The sequence below is a fragment of the Citrus sinensis genome, chromosome 1 (genome assembly GCF_022201045.2).
Source record: "Citrus sinensis cultivar Valencia sweet orange chromosome 1, DVS_A1.0, whole genome shotgun sequence".
Taxonomy (NCBI): domain Eukaryota; kingdom Viridiplantae; phylum Streptophyta; class Magnoliopsida; order Sapindales; family Rutaceae; genus Citrus; species Citrus sinensis.
The window spans coordinates 21177481-21199070 of record NC_068556.1 but is presented as its reverse complement, the minus strand read 5'-3'; the positions used below and the strand labels follow the sequence as shown (position 1 = coordinate 21199070).

Genomic DNA, 21590 nt, shown 5'->3' with positions numbered 1-21590 from the left:
TAGGTCTAGAGATATTTAATTCAATTAATCTTATCACGTTACATTAATTTATATAAAAATTTATAACTATATTATTGCTCGTTTGGTAAATTATACCGTTGAGTTTGGTGAAAATCTTAAAAGTTGAGTGTATACGTACTCTCTCCAATTCATATCTCGAAATTCACATCCACAGTTATGCGCCATTAATTATATCATTTTAGCGATAGTTCATAATACCACGTCAATTGAAGCATATAAGTGATAATATGTATAATATGCTTTTATACGTACAGAAGAAGATTCACATCGATCTCTAATGTCACAACTAACAAGGCTTGCAGTCATGTTATTTATCGTAAACTAAAATTTTTGTTTTGAATAACACTCATGATTTTATATTTTTTTTTGGGTTTTTAATTCATACGTGAGTGTTAAGAGCAACTAATACTTGCATGGCTTCGTTTATTTTTTCCCACTCTTCTACCTTTTAATAGTAGCAACAGATATATGTGCTACTCATATTGTCTATAACTTGTGTATAAAAAAATTTCATTTTTCAAAATAACAATAAAGCGAAAATTAAGAGAATATGAACAAGCAAATACAAACAGCACTCCATTATTGATACATGATTATTAGAGCCACTAATGCTTGCGCGGCGTCATTTTTTAATTTATTATAGTCCCAAATTCCCAATGTTCCATGGCGGAGCGAGTTAGGCGCTTAGGCGAGCTGCCATTATTCACCATCAACAGGGGGTGCTCTGGACTTCCAATAAATTACCTGGCACAGATCATAGCCAAATTTTTTAAAATATAGGAGAAATTAATTATTTTTAACTGCAGAGATACATATTTTATAAATTTTCGGACTTAAATGTAAAAATGTTGTAATCTTAAATCAGTGTTTTCTTTAGCGCATGTACAGGTTTCGGGGGGAAAAAAAAAATTACCATCAGGGTCGAAGAAGAATGCTCGTTTGGCCTTCTCATCCGTTAGCGTATTTCCCGTGAAGAAAGTCTCAATTCCCTTCTCCTACAAAATTAATTAACCAAAATTCAATATAACCAATCAATTAGCCTCAAAGAAATGAAAACATAAATAAATAAATAAATACCTTGAGAGTTTGGACAAAGAAATCAAAATTGGAGAGAGTGACGCAGAAATGGTGAGCACTTGGAAGATCGGCGAATTCAACAATGTGTTAGGAAATTGAGTTTCCTCCCAAGATCTCTCCAAGCAATTTTATCAAGCAACAAATTAATAAAAAATTAAATGGAGAATATACCAATCACACAACACAAGATTTACGTGGAAAACTCCAAATCCGGAGAAAAACCACGGCCGTTGTCACAAGACAACCAGAGAAAAATATTCACTATGTGGAAAATTATTACAACCACTCTCAGAAATAATTTTCTCTCACCCAAGCCCCAAATACATAATCCTGAGAAATACCCCTTAACAAAGCAAACCCGTAATACCCATATTGAGGAGCCAAATGTTCCTTCAATATAACTACATGCTTAAGAATATTTCTCTCCCATGTTGGAAGCTCTCAATGCTTCACTTGCATTCACCAATTGAATGCTTTCAATTGGATTGCTTCTCTTGGATTTTGGATACAAACAATAAGGAGGAGCACTCCTCTATTTATAGCCACCAGTGACTACTGTTCATCTTGCGGCTACTGTTCATCTTGCGGCTACTGTTCATTTTGCGGCTACTGTTTATTTTACGGCTTTTCTTTTCTTCATTCTCCCACTTGGAGATTTGATTGATAATCAATCAATCTCCACACCACCCTTGTTGTGTTCACCTTTAGTCATAATTCTCAACATAGAGAATTATCATACTCCACCATAAAGAGTATGCCACTTAGAATTAATTACCAATTCTAAGATTTTTTTTTTTTTCCCGGCACATGTCGAACATATTCGCTGAAAATTATGGTGCAATTCTCATGCTTGGTTTCCCTGAGAATTCTTCAGCCATGACATAACTTTTCCACCACACACCTTGCATTTATACCAAGCCAATGCCCGCGTGCAAACTTGTGGACCCCGCTGATCATAACATGTTCTCTTTCATGGCAACTTGGAGATCTACATGCCAAAAGAACTAACCCAGTCTCCTATCAAAAGGAAACTCACCATCTGCGAGAATATCAATGTCTCCTTTACTGATTTTGGAGTAATTTGCCGAGCCCACTCCACCTTCTTGACAATTTTCTTGAGGTGCCAAAATTGTCCACACCTTCAAATCTTTGTGCATACCAGATTGGATACACCTTTGACTTGAATTCTCCACAAGCCAATAAAATCATTCTCCCATTAATTTTTCAACAACATCAAACTTCAACCAAGTTTGAAAAACACCAGCTGCTAACATATTTGTTTCCTATTCTCTTCACCACAGATTATTTGGATTGGCTCCCACTACTTCACGTGAACAGTACCGTATACGTGAATAGTACCCCGACACCAAAACTTCAATCAATGGCTCTGATACCACTGTTAGGAAATTGAGTTTCCTCCCAAGATCTCTCCAAGCAATTTTATCAAGCAACAAATTAATAAAAAATTAAATGGAGAATATACCAATCACACAACACAAGATTTACGTGGAAAACTCCAAATCCGGAGAAAAACCACGGCCGTTGTCACAAGACAACCAGAGAAAAATATTCACTATGTGGAAAATTATTACAACCACTCTCAGAAATAATTTTCTCTCACCCAAGCCCCAAATACATAATCCTGAGAAATACCCCTTAACAAAGCAAACCCGTAATACCCATATTGAGGAGCCAAATGTTCCTTCAATATAACTACATGCTTAAGAATATTTCTCTCCCATGTTGGAAGCTCTCAATGCTTCACTTGCATTCACCAATTGAATGCTTTCAATTGGATTGCTTCTCTTGGATTTTGGATACAAACAATAAGGAGGAGCACTCCTCTATTTATAGCCACCAGTGACTACTGTTCATCTTGCGGCTACTGTTCATCTTGCGGCTACTGTTCATTTTGCGGCTACTGTTTATTTTACGGCTTTTCTTTTCTTCACAATGGGCGGTGGAGAGTAGTAGGGCATTGATAATTGAGATTTAGTCTTTCTCTGGATAACGTGCATAGTGTAAACTCCCGCCAAATATAGCCACTTCACCTTAGTTCCTTCGATTTCAAAAGAAGCTGTTTCCTCGAAACCAAATAGCTACATTCGGAAAAAGAAAAAAAAAAAAAAGAGGTATACATTAGATTCATATGCATATTAATTAACTCATTACAGCTTCAAGTCTTGAACAAACTTTATAGTTAAAATAATAATAATAAATAATTAAACCTCTTGGTAGAAGTTGACGAAACGACTCATGTCTGAGGTTTCTCTGGCGACATCATCGAGAGTTACTCCTTCAGCTACTGGCATTTTTGGCTACTGCAGAATCAGAATTATTAGTGGAAGACACCTAATTATATGTTTCATGATTTTTGCTTTATTCGTACATATATATAATGCAAAAAAGCCCCGCTCCTTTGCAGTATTTTATTGGACAGTTGTTAAGGGAAAATAATTTTTCACATGTGTGTGTGTGCCAAATAGATACATCATTCGTTCGGTATCTGTTCAAAGATATAGAAATAAAATAGTAATAGTAATAATAATCATAATAATAATAATAATAAGTGTGATAGGCATGCATTTTTTTTATCTCAGAAAACAAAATCGGATCTTTATACTTTATATTATCAGATACAATAATGTAGTTAAATAGAGACATGTGGATGTCTATTATAATTTATATAAACGGACACGATATCCATGACTCTTTTTCTTTAAATAAAATCTGGATCCCAAAAAACAACGAGTTAATTATTCCAAAACCTGTTTGTCTGATCCCGTTCTGTTGCTCAATAATGCATTTATCATGTCAACAAACCATGCTTGCTCAGTATACCACCAACTCCAATTCAATTAAATATTTCAGAAATTTAAGCTAAAAAATCCATACCTGGGTTAAATCTGAACCTTTTCATCTTGTGCTCTCTAAATTCACTTTTTTTCAGTTTACAGCTTCTTCACCTTGGCACTCAACAGCTAGACCTTTTCTTCAGCTTGAGATCTTCTCTTTTCGGCTGGAGAGCCATGACAGAAATGGTCAAAATTACAAACAATCACCAATAATCGCTACAGGAGCAGTACCCATCCCTGAAGCAATGAAACCGGTTGTTATCTCTCACAATGACTTCTCTCCCAACAATGCCTGATATAAACTTAAAGGCACTGTGGCAGTCTCCACAGATTCTCAGGTTCTTTGTGATCCGTATGGGTACTCCAGGTGGGATAGCTATAAGGCCAAACGCAAGGGCAATCTTCTCGCTGTGGTGCCCAACTTCTGTCATTTTTTCTTCCTCTTCTACATCATAGAGAGCAAAATTGGTGTCCGGTATGTAGCCGGCTGCCTTCATCTCCTCCCTCAGCTTAGTTAACATTGCCTGAATCTCAGTATTCCTTTCATGGGAAGTATCCTTTGCTTGGAAAATGTGGATCCTATTCTTTACCGATATCCAACTACAACCAACTCCCTTTTTAATTCCAACATCCTTCATCTCCTTTCTCACAAGGTCAGCTTCTTCCCACCTGGATGAGTCTACGATGGTTAGCAAACAAGAATAACCTAAATACTCGTCTATTTTGGTTAGAAAAAATAAGAAGAAACCTGAAATTATTTACAACACTTTCAAATAAACCAACAATTGACATCGAAGGCAGACTAGCACAGCAGAAATAAGTGACTACTATTTAGTCTAAGAGAAGGAGCTAATTGCTCGTAAAGTGGATATCTTAGAATTTCGATCTCCAGTTTGTTATGAATAACCATACAGAACTTCATAACCTACCATGCTATTATAACACCTGGCTGAAAATTAGGATATCTATGTCATAAGCAATATTACCTCTTCAAATCCAAAAATAACTACATTTTAGATTTTAAAGGATTCAGACAAACAAAGTTTTTATTTCTTGCTTGTTCTTGAATTTGAGATAATCAAACATTAAATCAGAAGGAACATGCAGACCAATCCCTGTTCCACATAAAAAAATATAAGTTTGCATGATGATGCTGAAAAGGCCACCAGTAAATCCAAAGCTGATAGTGCTTCAGTATACTTTAGCAAATGGATTCCTCAGAGAAACATTAGAAGACTGGAACTTCCAAGAAATTTTAACAAGAAAAAATAAACTAGAAAATTTGGTCAAGTTCAAAAAAGTGAAATTGAGGCAGTTATTGAAACTTCAATGCAGAAAGCAATAACAAGATAAGCTTTGAGATGGCCTCACCTGCCAGTGGCTGCAAACATATTTGACAGTAGCACATGGTTGCCTGAGTCATTTGGATCAAGTTTGAATAAGTTATCAGCTGCAATCCTCCCCAAATCTGGCTTCCCATACACCCTACAAGCATTTAAAAGTGCCCCCCAAACTGAAATTGTTGGGCGCATTGGCATTTCCTTAATAATCTCATAAGCACGGTCTACCAACCCTGCTCGTCCCAACAAGTCAACAACACAAGCGTAATGCTCTGCCCCAGGCTTAATCCCATATTTTAGTGTCATCGAATCAAAAATCTCCATTCCCTTTTCCACTGCCCCTGCCCTACTACAAGCTGATAATACACACACCAAGGTCACATAATTCGGCACCGCCTCACACCTCACTGATGTCATTTTTTCAAAGGATGCCAACGCCATGTCAACATGCCCTTGGTGGGCGTATCCACCTATTATCGCATTCCAACAAACCAAGTTCCTCTCAGGCATTTTATTAAATGCAATCTCTGCATCCTGTATACTACCACACTTTCCGTACATATCAACCAGTGCACTCCCAACAAAGATGTTCCCCTCAACACATGCCTTCACAGCAACTGCATGAACTGACCTTCCTAATTCAAGCCCTGCAATTCTAGCACAAGCACTGAGCACACTTGAAATCATAAAATCCTTAGGCTCAACCCCTTCTCTCCTTGCCGTTAGAAACATCTGACAACCATTCTCTTCCTCATAATTCTGTACATAAACAACCAGCATTGAGCACCAAGAAACATCATTTTTGTCTATAATCCCATCAAAAACCACTTTTGCCAAACCAACCTCATTACACTTCCCATAAAAATCAACAAGCCCATTGCACACCGACACATTCCCATCAAACCCACTTCTAACCAGAAATCCATGCAACTGCCTCCCTAACTGCAACAACGAACAATCTGAGCAAGCGTTCAGAAAAGCACAAAATGTGATCAAATCTGGCTCCCCACCAGTCCGACGGAGATTTATAAACGCATCAATCGCATTTTTCGGCCGCCCCCCAAGCACTGCATTGGAAATATAAGCATTCCAAGTGGCCAAATTTCTCTCGGGCATTTCATCGAACATTTTGTCCGCGTCGTCTTTCAACCCAGTTTTGGAGTACATGTCGAAAGCGCTGCATCCCACGAATACATCATGTATCTGCCCGGACTTCAAAGCAAGGGCATGGAGTTGTTTCCCTGTGACGGGAATGTGAAGTGCAGACGAGGCCTTGAATAAACAAGGGAAAGTGAAATCATTAGGACTGATGCACTCACGGCGCATGTTAGTGAAGTGGAGGAAAGTGGAGGTGAAATGGCCGTTTTGGACGAGGCCGGAGATAAGGGCGGTCCAGGAGACGACGGTGCGGGAGCGGACGGGGGTGAGTTGGAGGACGAGTTGGGCTGGGTTGGGAAGGTCGAGTTTGGAGTACATGTTGATGAGGTAGTTGGAGAGGGTGGAGGGGACATGGTTGGCGAGGGTTCTGATGACGTAAGCGTGGACGACTCGGCCGAGTGACGATGAGCGAGTCGACACGGCGGTTTCGAGGAGGGCGCCGAGCGAGTCGGGAGCGTGGAAGGGCATTGGATTTGGTGGTGGGTTTTGGTCATGGCTGGTGGTGGTGGCGCCAATGTAGACATATCAAAGGGTTTAGCCAGGGTTTATCGAAATATGCGGAGTTTAGAAGCCGGGTCAAAAAATTCAAGGAGGGTTTATTTTGGGAAAATGATAACGAGGTCCCCAATTTTTACCCAAATATACAAAAGAGATTCAATATTTCGAGAATGGAAACATAACTCCCCGTCGTTAGTGAATTTATTGTTTATAAAATTACATAGAACAACATTTAGTCAAAATTTTAGATCTACTTGGTGACAAGATTAGGTTGATAATCAAAAGAGCAAAGAAAGATTCGAATGTGCGACATTGATCCGCAGCCTATTAATGGAAGGACGTATGTGTGCCTATTTTTAAAATACTAAGAGTCTTTATGCATTTTTAATTAAAAGTTTAAATGTCCTTATCACATTTTTAAGAAAACGGTAAGTCGTTTATTATTGAAGAGAAGGAAAATTTAAATATAATCACCTTATTATTGACATCATAATTCTTTATAATACCATCCAGTCAATAATCAGATATTGTATAGTCCAAAAAATGAAATTTCAACCTTGCAGTAGGATGAGAAATCTCATCCCCCATGCCTATAACAAGCTTATGGTAATTAAGGTGAGAAATTCAAGCCTACGATAGGAAATTGGCATGGCATTCGGTATTCACATTATTTTCTCGAAGACTCAACAAAACAGTACTCGACCTTACCCCAAGTTTTTCGCATGCATTATTAAGAATGAAAGAACCAGAAAAAAAAAAAAAAAAAAGTAATCGTTTCCTCTCTGTTCCCCTCTCTCAGCTGGACGTCTCTCCCCCTTATCCACGTGGCATTCCACGAATAGACAAGAGCAGAAGCAGAGGCCGGAGGCAGCTGAGTCTTCAATGTTGACGATGGAAACCGTCAACGGAACCAACCGTGTCACCCGCCAAAATGTGAAGACGGAGACGGACTATCGCCTGAAGGAAGGAATCACACTGCATCTCTCTCGATGGAACGGCCTCCAAATGGCTGTGCAAAATCAATGGGGCGGCCATGACTCCATCCAAAAATTCCACCAGCTTGCTGCTGATATTCTTTCTTGGTTCTCTCAATCAAATGGTATTTTATTTTATTTTATTTCATTGACGTTCTCTTATGGACATCATGTTTCTTGTTATTTAATTATTTAGCTTAGAGCCAATTAAGACCTATAATATATATGTGTGTTTCTTGTTGATTTGCACCCCTGCAGCACCTCTTGATGTCGAAGACTTGGAGACTTTGCTACATGAACGTATGCTGCTCTCTTTCAATACAGAAATTGAAGATGGCAGCATTGAGGAGGTTTTATTTTATTTTCCCCTTTTAAATCCTTAATTGATAACGTTTTCGATTTTTGGGGAGCCAATGCATGTATATTTTTGTGAGAGGGCATATCAGTTTTATGTTGGAGCTAATCAACTGTGGATGCAATTATTGATTAATTCTTCACTGTGACAATATAGTTTATATTGGGCCATGAATCTCAGACATAATATTTCTCTTGTAACATGATATTGATATAGATACTTATCACACCCCCACAACTCATAACTCATAATGAATGGATTTTTTTTTTAATTTAATTATGATATTCATTCGCTTAATTCGTTTTCAGAGAATATAAATTAAACACATTAAGCTAACTTCTTTAAGATATAACCCACACAAAAGTATTGTGGGGGTATTTCATTCCTCAATTAAAAATTGAGTGAAAGCAGTTTTCTTCCTTACCTATGAGTGAGGAGTGGACATCCCTCGAATATTTGTGATGATTAAAATCTGGGCAGAGCTCCATTAGCATTGATGTAAGTTGATCCCAGTAATAGTCTGATTTGTAAATATCAGTTATACTTTCATGTAATATGAGTTGTAATCTGAGCAATAGTTTCATGTAATAAAAAATTTTTAAAAAAAACTTCCTTAAGATGTGAAACAAAAATCTGTCTGATTAATGATATTTTTGAAAACACTTAAATTTAAATGTGGAGACTGGGTATTTATTTCTGCTTTATATATAAATGTAATCTCCACCTTATTGTTCTGAAACAATTTTCAAGTTTCAACTTGAACTTCTTGTTCATCATTTAGTGTTGTGGCTCCTTGCAGGTTGCAGAGCAACTGATGATTTTGCATGAAGACTACTTGCGTGGAAATCATTAAGAGTTACAAAATGTAGACAAAAGACTACTCAACTGTGTATGGAAAAACTCTTAGCCATTCATAGAGCATTGTATCTTTTATAATCACTCACTACTACGTGTAAGCTTCAATCAATCATGATGATATTCACACACACATAATAAATAATAAATGAGCAAGAAGCAATATTTTAGGAGTACTACCAAATACCTTTATCAGCGTCTGTTCTGTAAAAGACAGAGAAGTACCAATACTGTCATTGCTTAAAGCCACACTCGTATCATGTATAGTAGTTTTTCATTCACAAGGTGTCTTGTAAAAATGATATATCTTTTACAAAAAAGGACTTGATCAATAGAATTTATATCTATAATGTATGTTTCTTATGTTTATACTCATATAAAAATAATGTCAATACGTATTCTATTTTTAATCTTATACAGGCTAAGGATACATTAAAATTGGGTTATGCATTTTTTGTTGAAATAATTTATACTCAAAACTCCATGATCTTGCATGTCCATTCAAACACATGTGAGAGAGAGATAGAGAGAGAGAGAGAAGAGATCATGTAACTTGATTAGCCATGACCAATCGTTGCTGTCAAGCTCCTATTACAGCTTTCTATCTTGAACCAATTCTACAGGTTTCTGACTTGATCCAAGCTTGAAGTTGCACAGAGTACAGACCAAAGTCAAGTAAGAAAGAGTTAGAACGAGTGATGAAGGTGACTACATTCTTAGTCAAGCGCAAATGACCACATAGTGATCTTCAATGAATCAGAGTTACTTCTATATTTGGCTGAGTGTAGGAATTCTCGTGTATTTTTTACAAAAGTATCCATCTTGTTACGAGTTATAATAATATAATAAAAGGTTATATTTGTCCATAACATACTACTATATAAGGTATAATAAATTAATTCATTAATATAATATTTGATCACGTAATAAAAAGAGTATCAAAATTATTTCTTAATATTTGGTATTAGTTACGTAGGTATTAATCTGATAAAACATAAAATAATTAAAACGATTTATGCTAGTTCATAACAAGTGAGAAATAAATATAACATTCTCTAGTTGTTGTATAAGTAAGGTCAAATGAAGGTTTGAGAAATCATGTTGTGATAGTCTCTTGGGCAAGAATGAATGTTTTGTTATATTTAATAGAATTGAAGATCAATGTAATTTTGCATGTTTGGTATTGTTTATATATATCATTTGGTAAAACATCTTAAATAGAAAAAACAGATATGGAGTTCGAACATCGCTAATAAGGGACTTCAGATTTGGGTTGACGTTTGATGTTTATGTGGGTTGTGTAGACGATAAGGCTGCAATGCCACGCAATATCTTTTTGAGAGCTATTAAGTTATGTAACTTACAGTCCCTTAAAAATGATGTAAACAGTGGTAATAAGTGGTGGGATTTCACATGATTTTTAAAGGAATTGTAAAAATTACAGTAGCAGTAACTTAGTAAAATCCTATCTTTTTATTTGATTGAAAAGAACTTCATTGTAATTTTGAATCTTTAATCTTTACAAATGAAAAATAATAATTATTATGAAGGGAAGGGGTAAAAAAAAGAAAAACCACACACACACACACACAATACTCATATGGGCTTTCAGCTCAATCGTGATGACTCAAATCTTAAGAAAGGAATAGCGAAGTTGGGTTTAGGCAAAGAAGCCCGAATAAGGGAGAGCGCGTGCAGCAAGATTATATCTTGAAATCGGTTCCATAACTCTTTCGGTTAAAGTTATACAAATACCCCTCACAAAAGGCGAAGTGGAAGAGACACACAAGGGTAATCTAATAATTTCGTAATGTCACTCGTCAGACACTCGCTGCCAAGTGCCAACCGCCAAGTGTGTGCATGCTTGGACACTTGGGAGTTTGAGTTGAGTATAATAATGATTCGTACCCACCAGAGCATCGTGTCATAGTGTTAATTCTTCTCCGTTGAGGCCATCTGATTAACTCTCTTCACTGCTCACAATCACAGTAAGGTCAGTGTTTTGATTCTTTCTTGTTTTCAATCTAGTATTGAAAACTTGGCGTTGATTTTACTTTCGTTGCTTTTACTTTTTGCTGTTTTTGTTATTGCAGGTGTAAAGTCCTTTTTGGCAAGTAGCGTCAGCGCCTTCCATGAGTAAAACTAAACAGCTTAGTCCTCCTGAGTAAGTTTCTTATACTTTTAATTTTGGTGGGTTTTTTGCCTTTTAAAAAAATGGAGTCAATACATGGAGCATGCAATTGAAACCTATGTCTGTGAAAGAAGTGATGAACATTGAAGCATGCACGCACTGCAATGCAAGTCTGTAACCAGAAAAAGCTTCAATTTTGACTTCCACAACTAGAAAAAGCTCAATCTTCTTCTTCTGATATTCTTAAAATTGAGGCCAAATGATAACAATTTTGGTTTTAAATTGAAGGATCAGAAAACTATTGGTTGTTTCTGATTAGTTATGTCTAAAAAAAAGCTTTTTTCCCTTTTTTGGGAAAAATGATTTTTTTTTCTTTTTCCTTGTGGGTGCAAAAATACACGTGCCAAACAGGTTATAATGGAGATTGAGCTTGTGATCTTTTTTCAATAATGCTCCAAAACTGGTTTTCATTTTGCTACATGAAAACCTGCTGCTGATTTCAAATTATTTTGGCAAGCAGATTACATGGTAACTTGCGAAGCATTCTCTAGAGTTTACACTAGAGAGAGCAAAACTTTTTACTGAAATGTGATTCTAGAGTATATTTGCAAATTATATGGGTGCTGTGTTTGAAGAACATGAACTTAGAAAGGAAGAGAAGTCTAAAATCCTGGGCATCTTCAACTCTGAAATTGGGTATAATGGCAGATACACCTTGTGACTTTGTTTAAATGATCTTAAATAGACACTAAAGCATGGAAGAAGAAGTCTTTCTTTTACTGCAAACTAGTCTTGCACTTTTACTTGGTTATAATACTTGTGGACTATTGGTTTTTTCAACTGCTAAACTTTTGGAGAATGATATCCCTGACTGAAATAGTGGTTGCAGGCAAATGGTAAAGGAGGGTAATTTTCTTGAGCCAGTTCCGCCATTTTATCAGGGTCAAGGTTTTCCATATGCTCCCACGGATTGGCCAGGACCTGGAGAGACTTGGGGTTGGAAGGTAGGAAGGAGGATAAGTTCTTGTGGATACTACACTGATCGATTCTTGATTCCTCCAAGAAGCCTTCAGAAGCCTTCTTGTCCAAGATATTTTGCCAGCAGGCGTTCAATTGAACTTTATATTCTAAAAGAATTTCCAGATGCAGATATTGATGCATTTTTTGCCTCTTTCATTTGGAGGGTCCCGTCAACATTGTGGCATTCGACAAAAGGTGAGCTCAAAGTTTATTCTTATATGATATACGTATTTCTTTTACCTAATAAGATTTTTCTTTTCCAGATGTGAAAACGTTTCCATGTTATGCAGTGGTTTAAAAGAAAAAAAAAAGGGGCTATTTTCATATAGCTTTTTATTGTGCTCATAGAACATTTGACTTGGATGATTTGGAATACAAATTAATCATTAGTCTAGGGTTTAATAATTTTTCACTTTTTGAGAAGATGACTAGTGTATTTTGCTGTCTGTGTTTGGTATATTATCATGGTTTGAGTTGAATAGGTTGAGTTCAGCACCTCTCCTGCTTTTTTTAAGGAGATCATCTTGATATAATTGGAAATTTTTAACTTGTAACACTTATTGCAGTGAAAGCTGCCTCTCTTTCTCCGAAGAAGGTTGAAGAAGTGAAAGAAGAAACCCCTGTTACTGTAAGGAGGAAGAGGAAACATACTGCAGCTGCATCATTAGCAAAGCAACGAACTCGGCAATCTCTTAGACGATCTTCCGGAGTCATCACCAAAGATACAGACGGCAAAATTGACTCGTGTTCATTGAATAATGAAGCTGCGATATTAAGCAAGGATATGAAAAGTACCTCTGACTCCGGGGATGATCAACCTGGCTGTGATCCGATTGAGGGCAACAATTTCCGTGGAAAATGTATACCAGAGAACTTTGACAGCTATATCGATTCTATTGATGACATTCTTGCTCATCCTCTTTCAGAAGCCTGTTTTGCTTATGCTGGAACCAGTAGTTCTTCCCAAGAAGAAGAATTGGCTGAAGCTCAAAGTAAGCTCTCTTCTCTTCTTGATATGGATTTTTCCTTTGCTGGTCAGCTTTAAAAACATTTATGAACTTATACATTTAGCTTCAAACCTTTGGAAGGATCCCAATCTTAGTGCTGAAAACTTTTTTAAGTTAAAATTGATCGAAGAAATCCCATCATATGGGAAGGTGTTTTTAGAGAACAAGAGAATTACTGAACAAGCTAAAAATTTCTTTGCAGTCCTCGAGGCCAAGAAGGCCAAGGCTCTCTCACTCAAGAAAGAGTTTTATGAAATGAAAGACAATATATTTCAGCTTCAATCAGAGTTAGACTCCAACTTATTGGCTGTCAAAGAAATTGATGATCAGATTGCCATGCTTCAATCTGAGCGAGCAGAGCTTATGGCAACAATCGAGTTTAGGAAGGCGGCCAAGGTTAAGTTGGACAATGATCAGCAGAAGGTGGTCAACGCTATTAGAAAAATTGTGCATGTAGTTCAGCTGGCAAACTCCAAAAAGGGTTGAATGGCAGCAGAAGAAGGAAAATCCAGCTAAGCACGAGGCTAAAATTCCTGGTAGATTTGGCTCTTTAAAAGGATTTTCCATTTAAACCATCCCATGCTTATATTTTTAATTTATGTAAATATGCTTTGCAAGTCAGGCTGATGTTATGGCTTTGTAAGGATGCTTTAGCTTTATCCTTGATGGAAATTTTGTTTCACTGCTATGTATCTCAAGACTCAAGAATGATATCAGCGGTAGAATTATCTGAAAATTTCGAAATAATATGTGCCGTCGGTTCTTAATTCTGGAGTTGTAGCAATCTGTATTAATGATTTAGCTCTCATTCCTCAGAATTTAGCTATTAGAATTTGATGTGATGTATCAATTCCGAATTTAGCTATCCTAGCTCTGTTACATGCATAACTAATATGTAGTTTTTTTTGCCCCTTAAATGTTTTAGTCAGATACTGTTTGTTTACAAATTAATCCTATTGTAGGGATAGAAAATGAGCGAAATTACCTTTTTCTTGGATTAGATGAGATAAATATGAGTAATACTAATGCTAGTGACAAATTCTTTACAAAAATTTATGTGTCATCTAGAGTTGCTTGGATGATTATCATGGGCTCACATATTTATTTATTTATTTTTCAATCACATTGATTTTTTTATTTTCATCATACCAATATCGTAATAACTTATCATCTTATACGTGATAGTTTGTACAAATACTTTGTTGCTTAATATTACTCAGCGAAAATTATTGTCAAAATTTTGACCGAAAAGCTTAATAATTTATCATATATAGATGGTATACCATAAATGAGAATTTGATTACGTTGATATCTAAGTTAAAAGAGAAAGTTAATGAATTTTTATGTAACATTGAATTGGTAGGTACAACGAAATCACAACTGCACTACATACCATATCATACTAAGTATTAGTAAATAATAATTTACCGAAGTTAACTTGATGTAAATTTTTAAATTAAATTTAGTGGCGCTGAGAATATGTATAATCCAAAATATATAGTGTGCGTTTTTGTCTTAATTGAATCAGTTTTCGCCGTTTTAATTCAGAGTTGTGTTCAAATTTAGTTCAGAAAATTTTAAATCAATTTTTTTTTTTTTTTTTTTGGGCTTAATTCGGTTAGATTTAATTCTTGAAAATTGGGAGAAAGTTGAACCAAAACAATGTAAAAGACAAAGGAAAAAACAAAGAAAACTGGCGGTTGGATTCGGTTCTCAGGTTGGTTCAAAATTTTTCGGACTAAAAATTCTCCCAAGTCCAACCGAATTCGATTTGCCAAGTAATTTAGACTTAAAAGAGTCGAGTATATTTATAACGTTTGGTAAACTTTTTAATGTTTATTTATTTCATAAATTTCTCTATTTTGATAATAATTTTCAAAGTAGATAAAATATTATTTTTTATAAACAATTTATTAAATAAATAAGTTTATTAAATAAGTAATCTTATTTTTAAATTTTTTTTATTATAATCTTGATATTGTTTTTAAAAAATTTATCTTATTTCTACATAAACCTATGTTGTAATTGAGAAATAATGATCACACATGAACATCAAAATTTAAATGGTTCGAATTTTAGCCTATATCCACGAGTAAAAACATAATGAAATATATTTATTAGTTAAAAGAAATTACAAGTATTGTACTATTTTATCTCACAACTCAAAACTCTAATACATTCAAACTCTCAAAACATTAGAATTAGAACTCAAAGCTCTCAATACTCTCAACTTACATCTTTTGGCAGTCACTTAAATTAGAGAAAATGGATGAATGAAGAGGGCAAATGAGACCTCCATTTTGATATTATAGAATAAAATAAAAATTTTCAAATACATATATTTATTTTTCAAACTTACAGTAATTTATTAAATGTTCAACTATTTTAAAACAGTAACTTATTTGATTGGTCACTATAATTTCAATCACCAGAATCACGTGCCTAATTATAAATTTCATTTCCATAATTTTTAAAAGGGTTCGGCTATGTTGGAGAGTAATAAATAATAAATTATAAATTATAATAAATTTTTTACTATTTATTACTCATATACATAACTGAAATTCGTGTTCTACTTAGGTGGACTCCATATCTGTAGCGGTTTTAAAATACTCATTTAGTCATTTAACTGCAGTACTAATCTCATAAATTCACGATAATATGAATTTATTGCCACGTCACTGATCACTATGATAGGAAGGTCACTAGTCACTATGATGACTTGAAATATTCCGGAAACTGCTAGGGGTAAAATCGTCCTTATAACCCTTCTGTCATTTTCCAGTATTTAAATCGCAGGTGCCGATACCTGGCGAACAATGCCGTTGGAGCCATCCCTCACTGTCGCCCTTTCTTCATGGCTTCACCAGGTCAGCTTGTATTTGCATATCTGTACATATTTAGTTTAACAAATCCGTAATCCGTAAAACTCTTCTGAATCATCTTGTTTATTTGTTTTCAGCGCAGTGTTTGCTTGAAGCATCGAGATCATTTCTCTCTTTTGCTTATGTGAAATTTAATCTTGTTTTTCTTTTTTCAGATCCAAAACCCTAACTTTTTTTCTTTTTTGGTCCGCTAACTGATTCGTAAGTTTCAAGAACAAAGCTTGTCTCCGGTAAAATTTTGCTTTCTTTGTTCAGAATTCATGTCCTTTTTCTTTTCTTGATAAGTAATTCATATACTTAAGTGTTCTTTTATTCGGTTATTTTTTTTTTCTTAAAGAGAATCTAAAGATTCCATTGGTTGAAAATGATTATTTATTTGAGCTTGGTATGATCGTTGTTTAAGAAGTTCATACATGGTTTCATGAATATATTTCCATATCCAAAACAAATCTATGTGAATCAATAACTATCATAATTAGGTTGTTTCGCAACATATATATAAGGAAGCTTGGCAGAACCTTTATTTTTGAGTGATTGTTGTTCTGTATGGGTTTACTGTTGAGATTAAAGTATGTAGTTTTCCAAACAGTGATTGAATATATTCAATTGCTTGTCACACAGAGACAAACATAGGGCTGATTTTATACACATGGCCCGTTGATCGATTAGGTTGTGGAACTATATGAGACAACAATTAATTTTGATGCTCCAAGCTTACAGTTAAGGGCTCAAATTATTTTGCATTCAATCGGCATTACGATGTTATTTATAGAAATCAATTTAATGGGGTTCTTGCTTTTTTGAATCACAAATGAGACCACGTGTCAAATACGGTTTTTTTGCTTGAAGTTTGTATTGCTAACTTTTAGTGATTTCCAAAATGGAATTAATGACAGCTCATCTGTGACATCTACTTGTCTGCTGGAAATGGAAATTGAACTGGGGGAGAGTGCTCATCTGTGACATCTACTTGTCTGCTGGAAATGGAAATTGAACTGGGGGAGAGTGATAATACTAATGATAGTAGTGAAAGCACACCTAAAACAGATGGAGGTGGTCTTAACCTTGTGCCGGTTTCACCAGAGGAGTCTGGTGAAGGTTTGCCATATGCTCCTATTAATTGGCCCAATCCTGGTGATAACTGGAGCTGGAAAGTGGGAAGGAGAGTTACCAATACTGGCCATTTTCTGGATAGGTACCTGTGTGCTCCAAGACATCTTCCGCGTCTTGAAAATGAGGTGTTATTAAAGAAACGTGGTGCCGCGTTTGCAAGCAAGCTTTCAGTTGAACGGTATATTCGAACAGCATTTCCTGGAGCAGACATTAATGCATTTTTCGCTTCATTCAGCTGGAAGATCCCTGCTGTAAAGAATTTATCGAGAGGTCTTCTTTATCACTGCTGTCTTTTCGGTTGTCTTGTATGCATGGCAGCTTGAGTTTTATGGTTTTATATGTTAAGCAATTGCACTATGTTTCTGCAGAGCTGTTCTTTGGGAGCATGTTTTACAATGTGATGGAAGTGTATGTAAAAAATAGATCATGAAAATTAGCTGTTGAAGAATTAAAAAAAATTCTACCTCTCCTTGGTCAGGGATAGATGTTTTATGGATGGAGGAGGATTACCCATTTAATGCTATCCAGACACTGCACTTGGGGAGAATAGCTGCTGAACCTAGAAAGCCCCAAAAATGCCTTGCATTTATAATGTATCTTTACCGTCCATAAAGAGTGAGCTGCGTACTAATTCAGATTATGAAACCCACATATATTATTACCTCTTGTAACTGTTTCCATGTAGATCTGAGTGATTAGAATCTTACACAATAGATGCTCAGCATAGCTTATATCTGTGCAACTGGTAAAAACTGTCTTTTGTAGTCTTCTTATACTCTTTTTTGTTGTGTTTAACTTTTTACATTTCAGTGATGATCTTCTTGTGTTACACATCCTGTTCACCATGCTCATGTATATGATTGATGCTGTTGTTTTTTCTCTCTTATTTTTACATTTTCAATTTTCTTCATTAGCACAGGTAAGGCAAAGGGATTTACTTCCTTTCCTCCAGTTTCCAGAGAAGTAGCAGAACACTCTCTCTCTCATTTACAGTCTGAAGGCATTGGCTGTAAGGCTGGAAATAAGATGTGCAACAGTTTACTGGTACAACCAGAAAACCCTTCCCTAGCTGCTGTGCCTTGTGAATTTTGCTGCAACGAGCCTCGGTTCTGTCGTGATTGTTGTTGCATTCTTTGTAGTAAGACTATTAGTTTGAAACATGGAGGTTATAGTTACATCAAATGTGAAGCAACTGTGGGTGAGGGATATGTATGTGGACACATTGCTCACTTGAACTGTGCACTTCGGTGTTATATGGCTGGGACTGTTGGAGGAAGCATTGGATTGGATGCTGAGTACTGTTGCCGACGTTGTGATGCGAAGACAGATCTGGTTTCACATGTTACAAGATCTATTGAAGTCTGTAAATCTGTTGATTCCCTGGAAGACGTCGAGAAATTTTTAAATCTTGGTGTCTGTGTTTTGCGTGGATCACAGAAAACCAGTGCGAAAGAGTTGCTGATCCATATTGAACAGGCCATTGCAAAGGTAAAGCTGATGATTCTTTGGTATAAGAATGCTAACTCTCTTCAAATGTTTATCTTCATCTGCTTTTTGGTCCAAACCAGCAGCATGACCAGTTCATATGTAATATTTACTTCAGCTCAAGTCTGGGGCTTCTATTGAAGATATCTGGAAAGTTGGAGACATTGACGTGGCTATTTCTAAAGGTAAATTTCCAGTACATCTTTAGCCCGTTTGGGAGTGTGGTGAGGTAGCTGGGCTGCTAAAGCCCAGCTACCAAAGTGTTTGGTAACACTTGTAGCTGGGCTTTGGTAGCTTAATAAATTTTCTTAACTTCTACTCCACAGCTGTAGCTTTTACTCCACAGCAGCTGCAACTTAAAAGCTACAGCATCTCACTCCCAAACACATCCCTTATCTGAAATCATGACCATCCTTGCCAACAAGTCTGCATTCTTTGATGCAAGATGATAATGTAATTAGTTGAACTGGAATAAACATTTGTTGTTGGCAGATTGTCAACAACAAAAACAAAAACTAATTCCCTGAAAGGTTGGAGATAGGGAATTCCATTCCTAAACCTCCTGCTTTCACTACAATAATAGTACTCCTGAGCACTTTTCTCTGGAACAACAAATAAGAACTCTAATTGTCATGCAAGGATCGTGCTGCACTGGCTTTCACTCTTGATTAGGTCACTTTAGGTATATGTCATAAAACCTGTAGGTAAGTTGGAAAATTGTGTTTGTAATGCGTATAATTGCAAATATTCAGGTTGGATGAGAAATCAAGAGAATTCCTCTTGACATGCGATATGTATTTTTGTGTGAAAAGATTAATTAGGGGTCAGTCCAAATATGAAGATGTCTTCTGAAGTACACTAGGGGTGTATGGAATGATAGGAATTGGCTGAATATACTATCACTATGATTACAGACACCTAAATGGAGATCATAGACCATGTTGTTTGAGTCTTTAGTTATTTTACAAAAACGGTGGAAATTATTTGCTTGATAGCAAGGTACATTAGTTGCCAGTCCGTATGTCCACATTCGGTAGGACATTGTTGCACATTATTATTCGTCTGCTTCTCTCTGCCTTTGTTATTATTTACCATTGTTTTTTATTTGTTTATAAAAGGCACATCTCGTGATGAAAATGCCATAATGGAAGAAATGAATCTTGAAGATCTAGATGGTAGAACGAACTCAGAGCCTGTAACGCTCATTTACTCTGATCACCTTAAGGAATCTCAAAAGCTTGAGGAAGAGATTGATCAGGTTCTTCAATCACTGAGAAAGTCACAAGAGTGTGAATATAAAGTTGCAGAGGAAAGTCTTCATGTGCAGAGAAATTACCTTCATAATCTGTATGAGCAACTCGATAAAGAAAAGGCTGAATTGGCACATCGCACATCAAATGCTGAACCAGATGAACTACTGAATGCTATCTTGAACCGAGAGGATCAGATCAAACGGGAAGTCTTAAAACTTAGGGAAATGGAAAAAGTGGCCAATGGATTCGGAAGGGCCTCCAAGAGGATACTGAAGGAATACTTTGATACAGAAATTGAGGAATAAAGACAACCGTGTGGTTTAGGATGGGTTCAGTTTGTCAGCTGTACACAATTTTTGCTGTCAAATTTACAGGTTTTAGCTCAACTTTATTTCAGTTTGATCGGACTTTGTCTTCACTGGACTGCAGTTAACAAGTTAGAAGGCTCTCATCATGTCAAGTCGAAGTTACAACTTCACAGCCTCATTGTAGTTAGTACTGGGCGATTGTAGATCAAAAAAAAAAATTTCATTGTGTAGCAAAATTTTTTCATATGGTAAAATTATGGTACATCTTGTAGCAATATGTCAAGAGGGCACAATTTTGTACAGGATTTTTTTCTGGTAGACTTGACAGAGGAAATAGGGCAAGAGTTCAATTTTGTCTACGTAATTCTTGCAAGCATTGTGCTAACATTTTTATGCAACGGAAACAATGTAAGGGCTGCAAGTGATGCAATTGAGAATAATTCTGTAGATGAGATAGTGCAGGTGCCGCCATTCCCTGGAGCCGACGGCATAAATTCTTGTCCACCTTCAGTTGCCCAAATGAGCCGTCAACAAAATATGAAGGCTGCATCTGTGCTAAGTAAAGATTCCAAAGACTGACTAAAGTAATGAATTAGATTACAAACAATAGGAGGTGTTTGGTCCTGGTTGAATTGTGCAGGGGAAACAACGTAGATTCAATTCTATATTATTGGGAATTCAGGATCAAAAAATGATATAATCAAATATTATAGTGAGAATGCGATCTCACTTGCATCATGCTTGAATCCTGAATTGAATTGAGAGATTGTAAGCATGAATGCCGGCATCTAAATTTGCAGCATCAAGCAAGCACCTAATTGCCCAACCAATACTCATTCCATTGATTTGACCAGTGTAATGGAAGGCTCAAACAGGTGTAAAGCAGAGCTGAAGAATGCAATACAAAAAGCAAGTTACTCAAAATACTTTAAAGGAAATGTAAGTAGATTATTCCTGGGTGTAAGTAATCCATAAAAGTGCTAAACCAGAAAGTACAATTTAAACGGCCATTCAGCACCACAAGAAAATTGAGATTAGATCCAGAAGAAAGTTAACAGGAATATATTTGGTATAAAACTAAAAGGTGTCCACAGAGTCATAGACATCTGTTAACAAAATCTTCTAGAAACAAATAAAAAAAATTCCAATGACAAATTTTCATAAAGACAAGTGTATTTTGAATGACTACATTTTATTGTTCCAGGCAAAAAGTAACAAGGAAAAAGACATCCAAGTGGCAAGGATCATTAGGTAA

General features: G+C 36.0%; 4 protein-coding genes and 1 long non-coding RNA gene across 13 annotated transcripts; 3 read left to right on the top strand and 2 right to left on the bottom strand.

Moving 5' to 3' along the window:
- Window positions 1–552: 552 nt before the first annotated feature.
- LOC127902405 (uncharacterized) lies at window positions 553–1731 on the bottom strand. Its single transcript, XR_008054731.1, has 3 exons — window positions 1099–1731; window positions 935–1016; window positions 553–765 (listed from the first exon to the last, which is right to left on the bottom strand). It is a non-coding gene; the product is annotated as an uncharacterized LOC127902405 (long non-coding RNA).
- An 853-nt stretch (window positions 1732–2584) lies between these two features.
- LOC102608673 (pentatricopeptide repeat-containing protein At4g14850) lies at window positions 2585–7024 on the bottom strand. 2 transcript variants are annotated; one of them, XM_006489340.4, is made up of 4 exons: window positions 5325–7024; window positions 3994–4622; window positions 3327–3419; window positions 2585–3197 (listed from the first exon to the last, which is right to left on the bottom strand). In XM_006489340.4, exons 1-2 carry the CDS (start codon window positions 6917–6919, stop codon window positions 4157–4159), a joined length of 2061 nt encoding a protein of 686 aa, XP_006489403.2. In that variant the 5' UTR covers window positions 6920–7024; the 3' UTR covers window positions 2585–3197; window positions 3327–3419; window positions 3994–4156. The 2 variants fall into 2 exon arrangements, with proteins under 2 accessions (XP_006489403.2, XP_024947997.2); XM_025092229.2 differs by having other exon boundaries at window positions 2585–3419.
- A 484-nt stretch (window positions 7025–7508) lies between these two features.
- LOC127903789 (uncharacterized) lies at window positions 7509–9327 on the top strand. The gene is made up of 3 exons (XM_052444753.1): window positions 7509–8048; window positions 8182–8273; window positions 9078–9327. Exons 1-3 carry the CDS (start codon window positions 7832–7834, stop codon window positions 9129–9131), a joined length of 363 nt encoding a protein of 120 aa, XP_052300713.1. The 5' UTR covers window positions 7509–7831; the 3' UTR covers window positions 9132–9327.
- Window positions 9328–11059: 1732 nt separating this feature from the next.
- On the top strand, window positions 11060–14058 carry LOC102609149 (uncharacterized). The gene is given in 5 exon segments (XM_025092199.2): window positions 11060–11297; window positions 12154–12479; window positions 12851–13276; window positions 13494–13771; window positions 13773–14058. Coding segments are annotated over 5 exon segments (1152 nt in total). The 5' UTR covers window positions 11060–11265; the 3' UTR covers window positions 13863–14058.
- A 1947-nt stretch (window positions 14059–16005) lies between these two features.
- LOC102609438 (protein OBERON 1) lies at window positions 16006–20782 on the top strand. 8 transcript variants are annotated; one of them, XM_015533666.3, is made up of 7 exons: window positions 16006–16161; window positions 16254–16406; window positions 16798–16895; window positions 17073–17559; window positions 18209–18777; window positions 18893–18959; window positions 19893–20782. In XM_015533666.3, the coding sequence occupies exons 4-7, from the start codon at window positions 17160–17162 to the stop codon at window positions 20330–20332; spliced, it is 1476 nt and encodes a 491-aa protein (XP_015389152.1). In that variant the 5' UTR covers window positions 16006–16161; window positions 16254–16406; window positions 16798–16895; window positions 17073–17159; the 3' UTR covers window positions 20333–20782. The 8 variants fall into 8 exon arrangements, with proteins under 8 accessions (XP_015389152.1, XP_052291287.1, XP_052291284.1 ...); XM_025102613.2 differs by having other exon boundaries at window positions 16087–16161; window positions 16332–16406; XM_052435327.1 differs by lacking the exon at window positions 16798–16895 and having other exon boundaries at window positions 16254–16377.
- The last annotated feature ends 808 nt before the right edge of the window (window positions 20783–21590 follow it).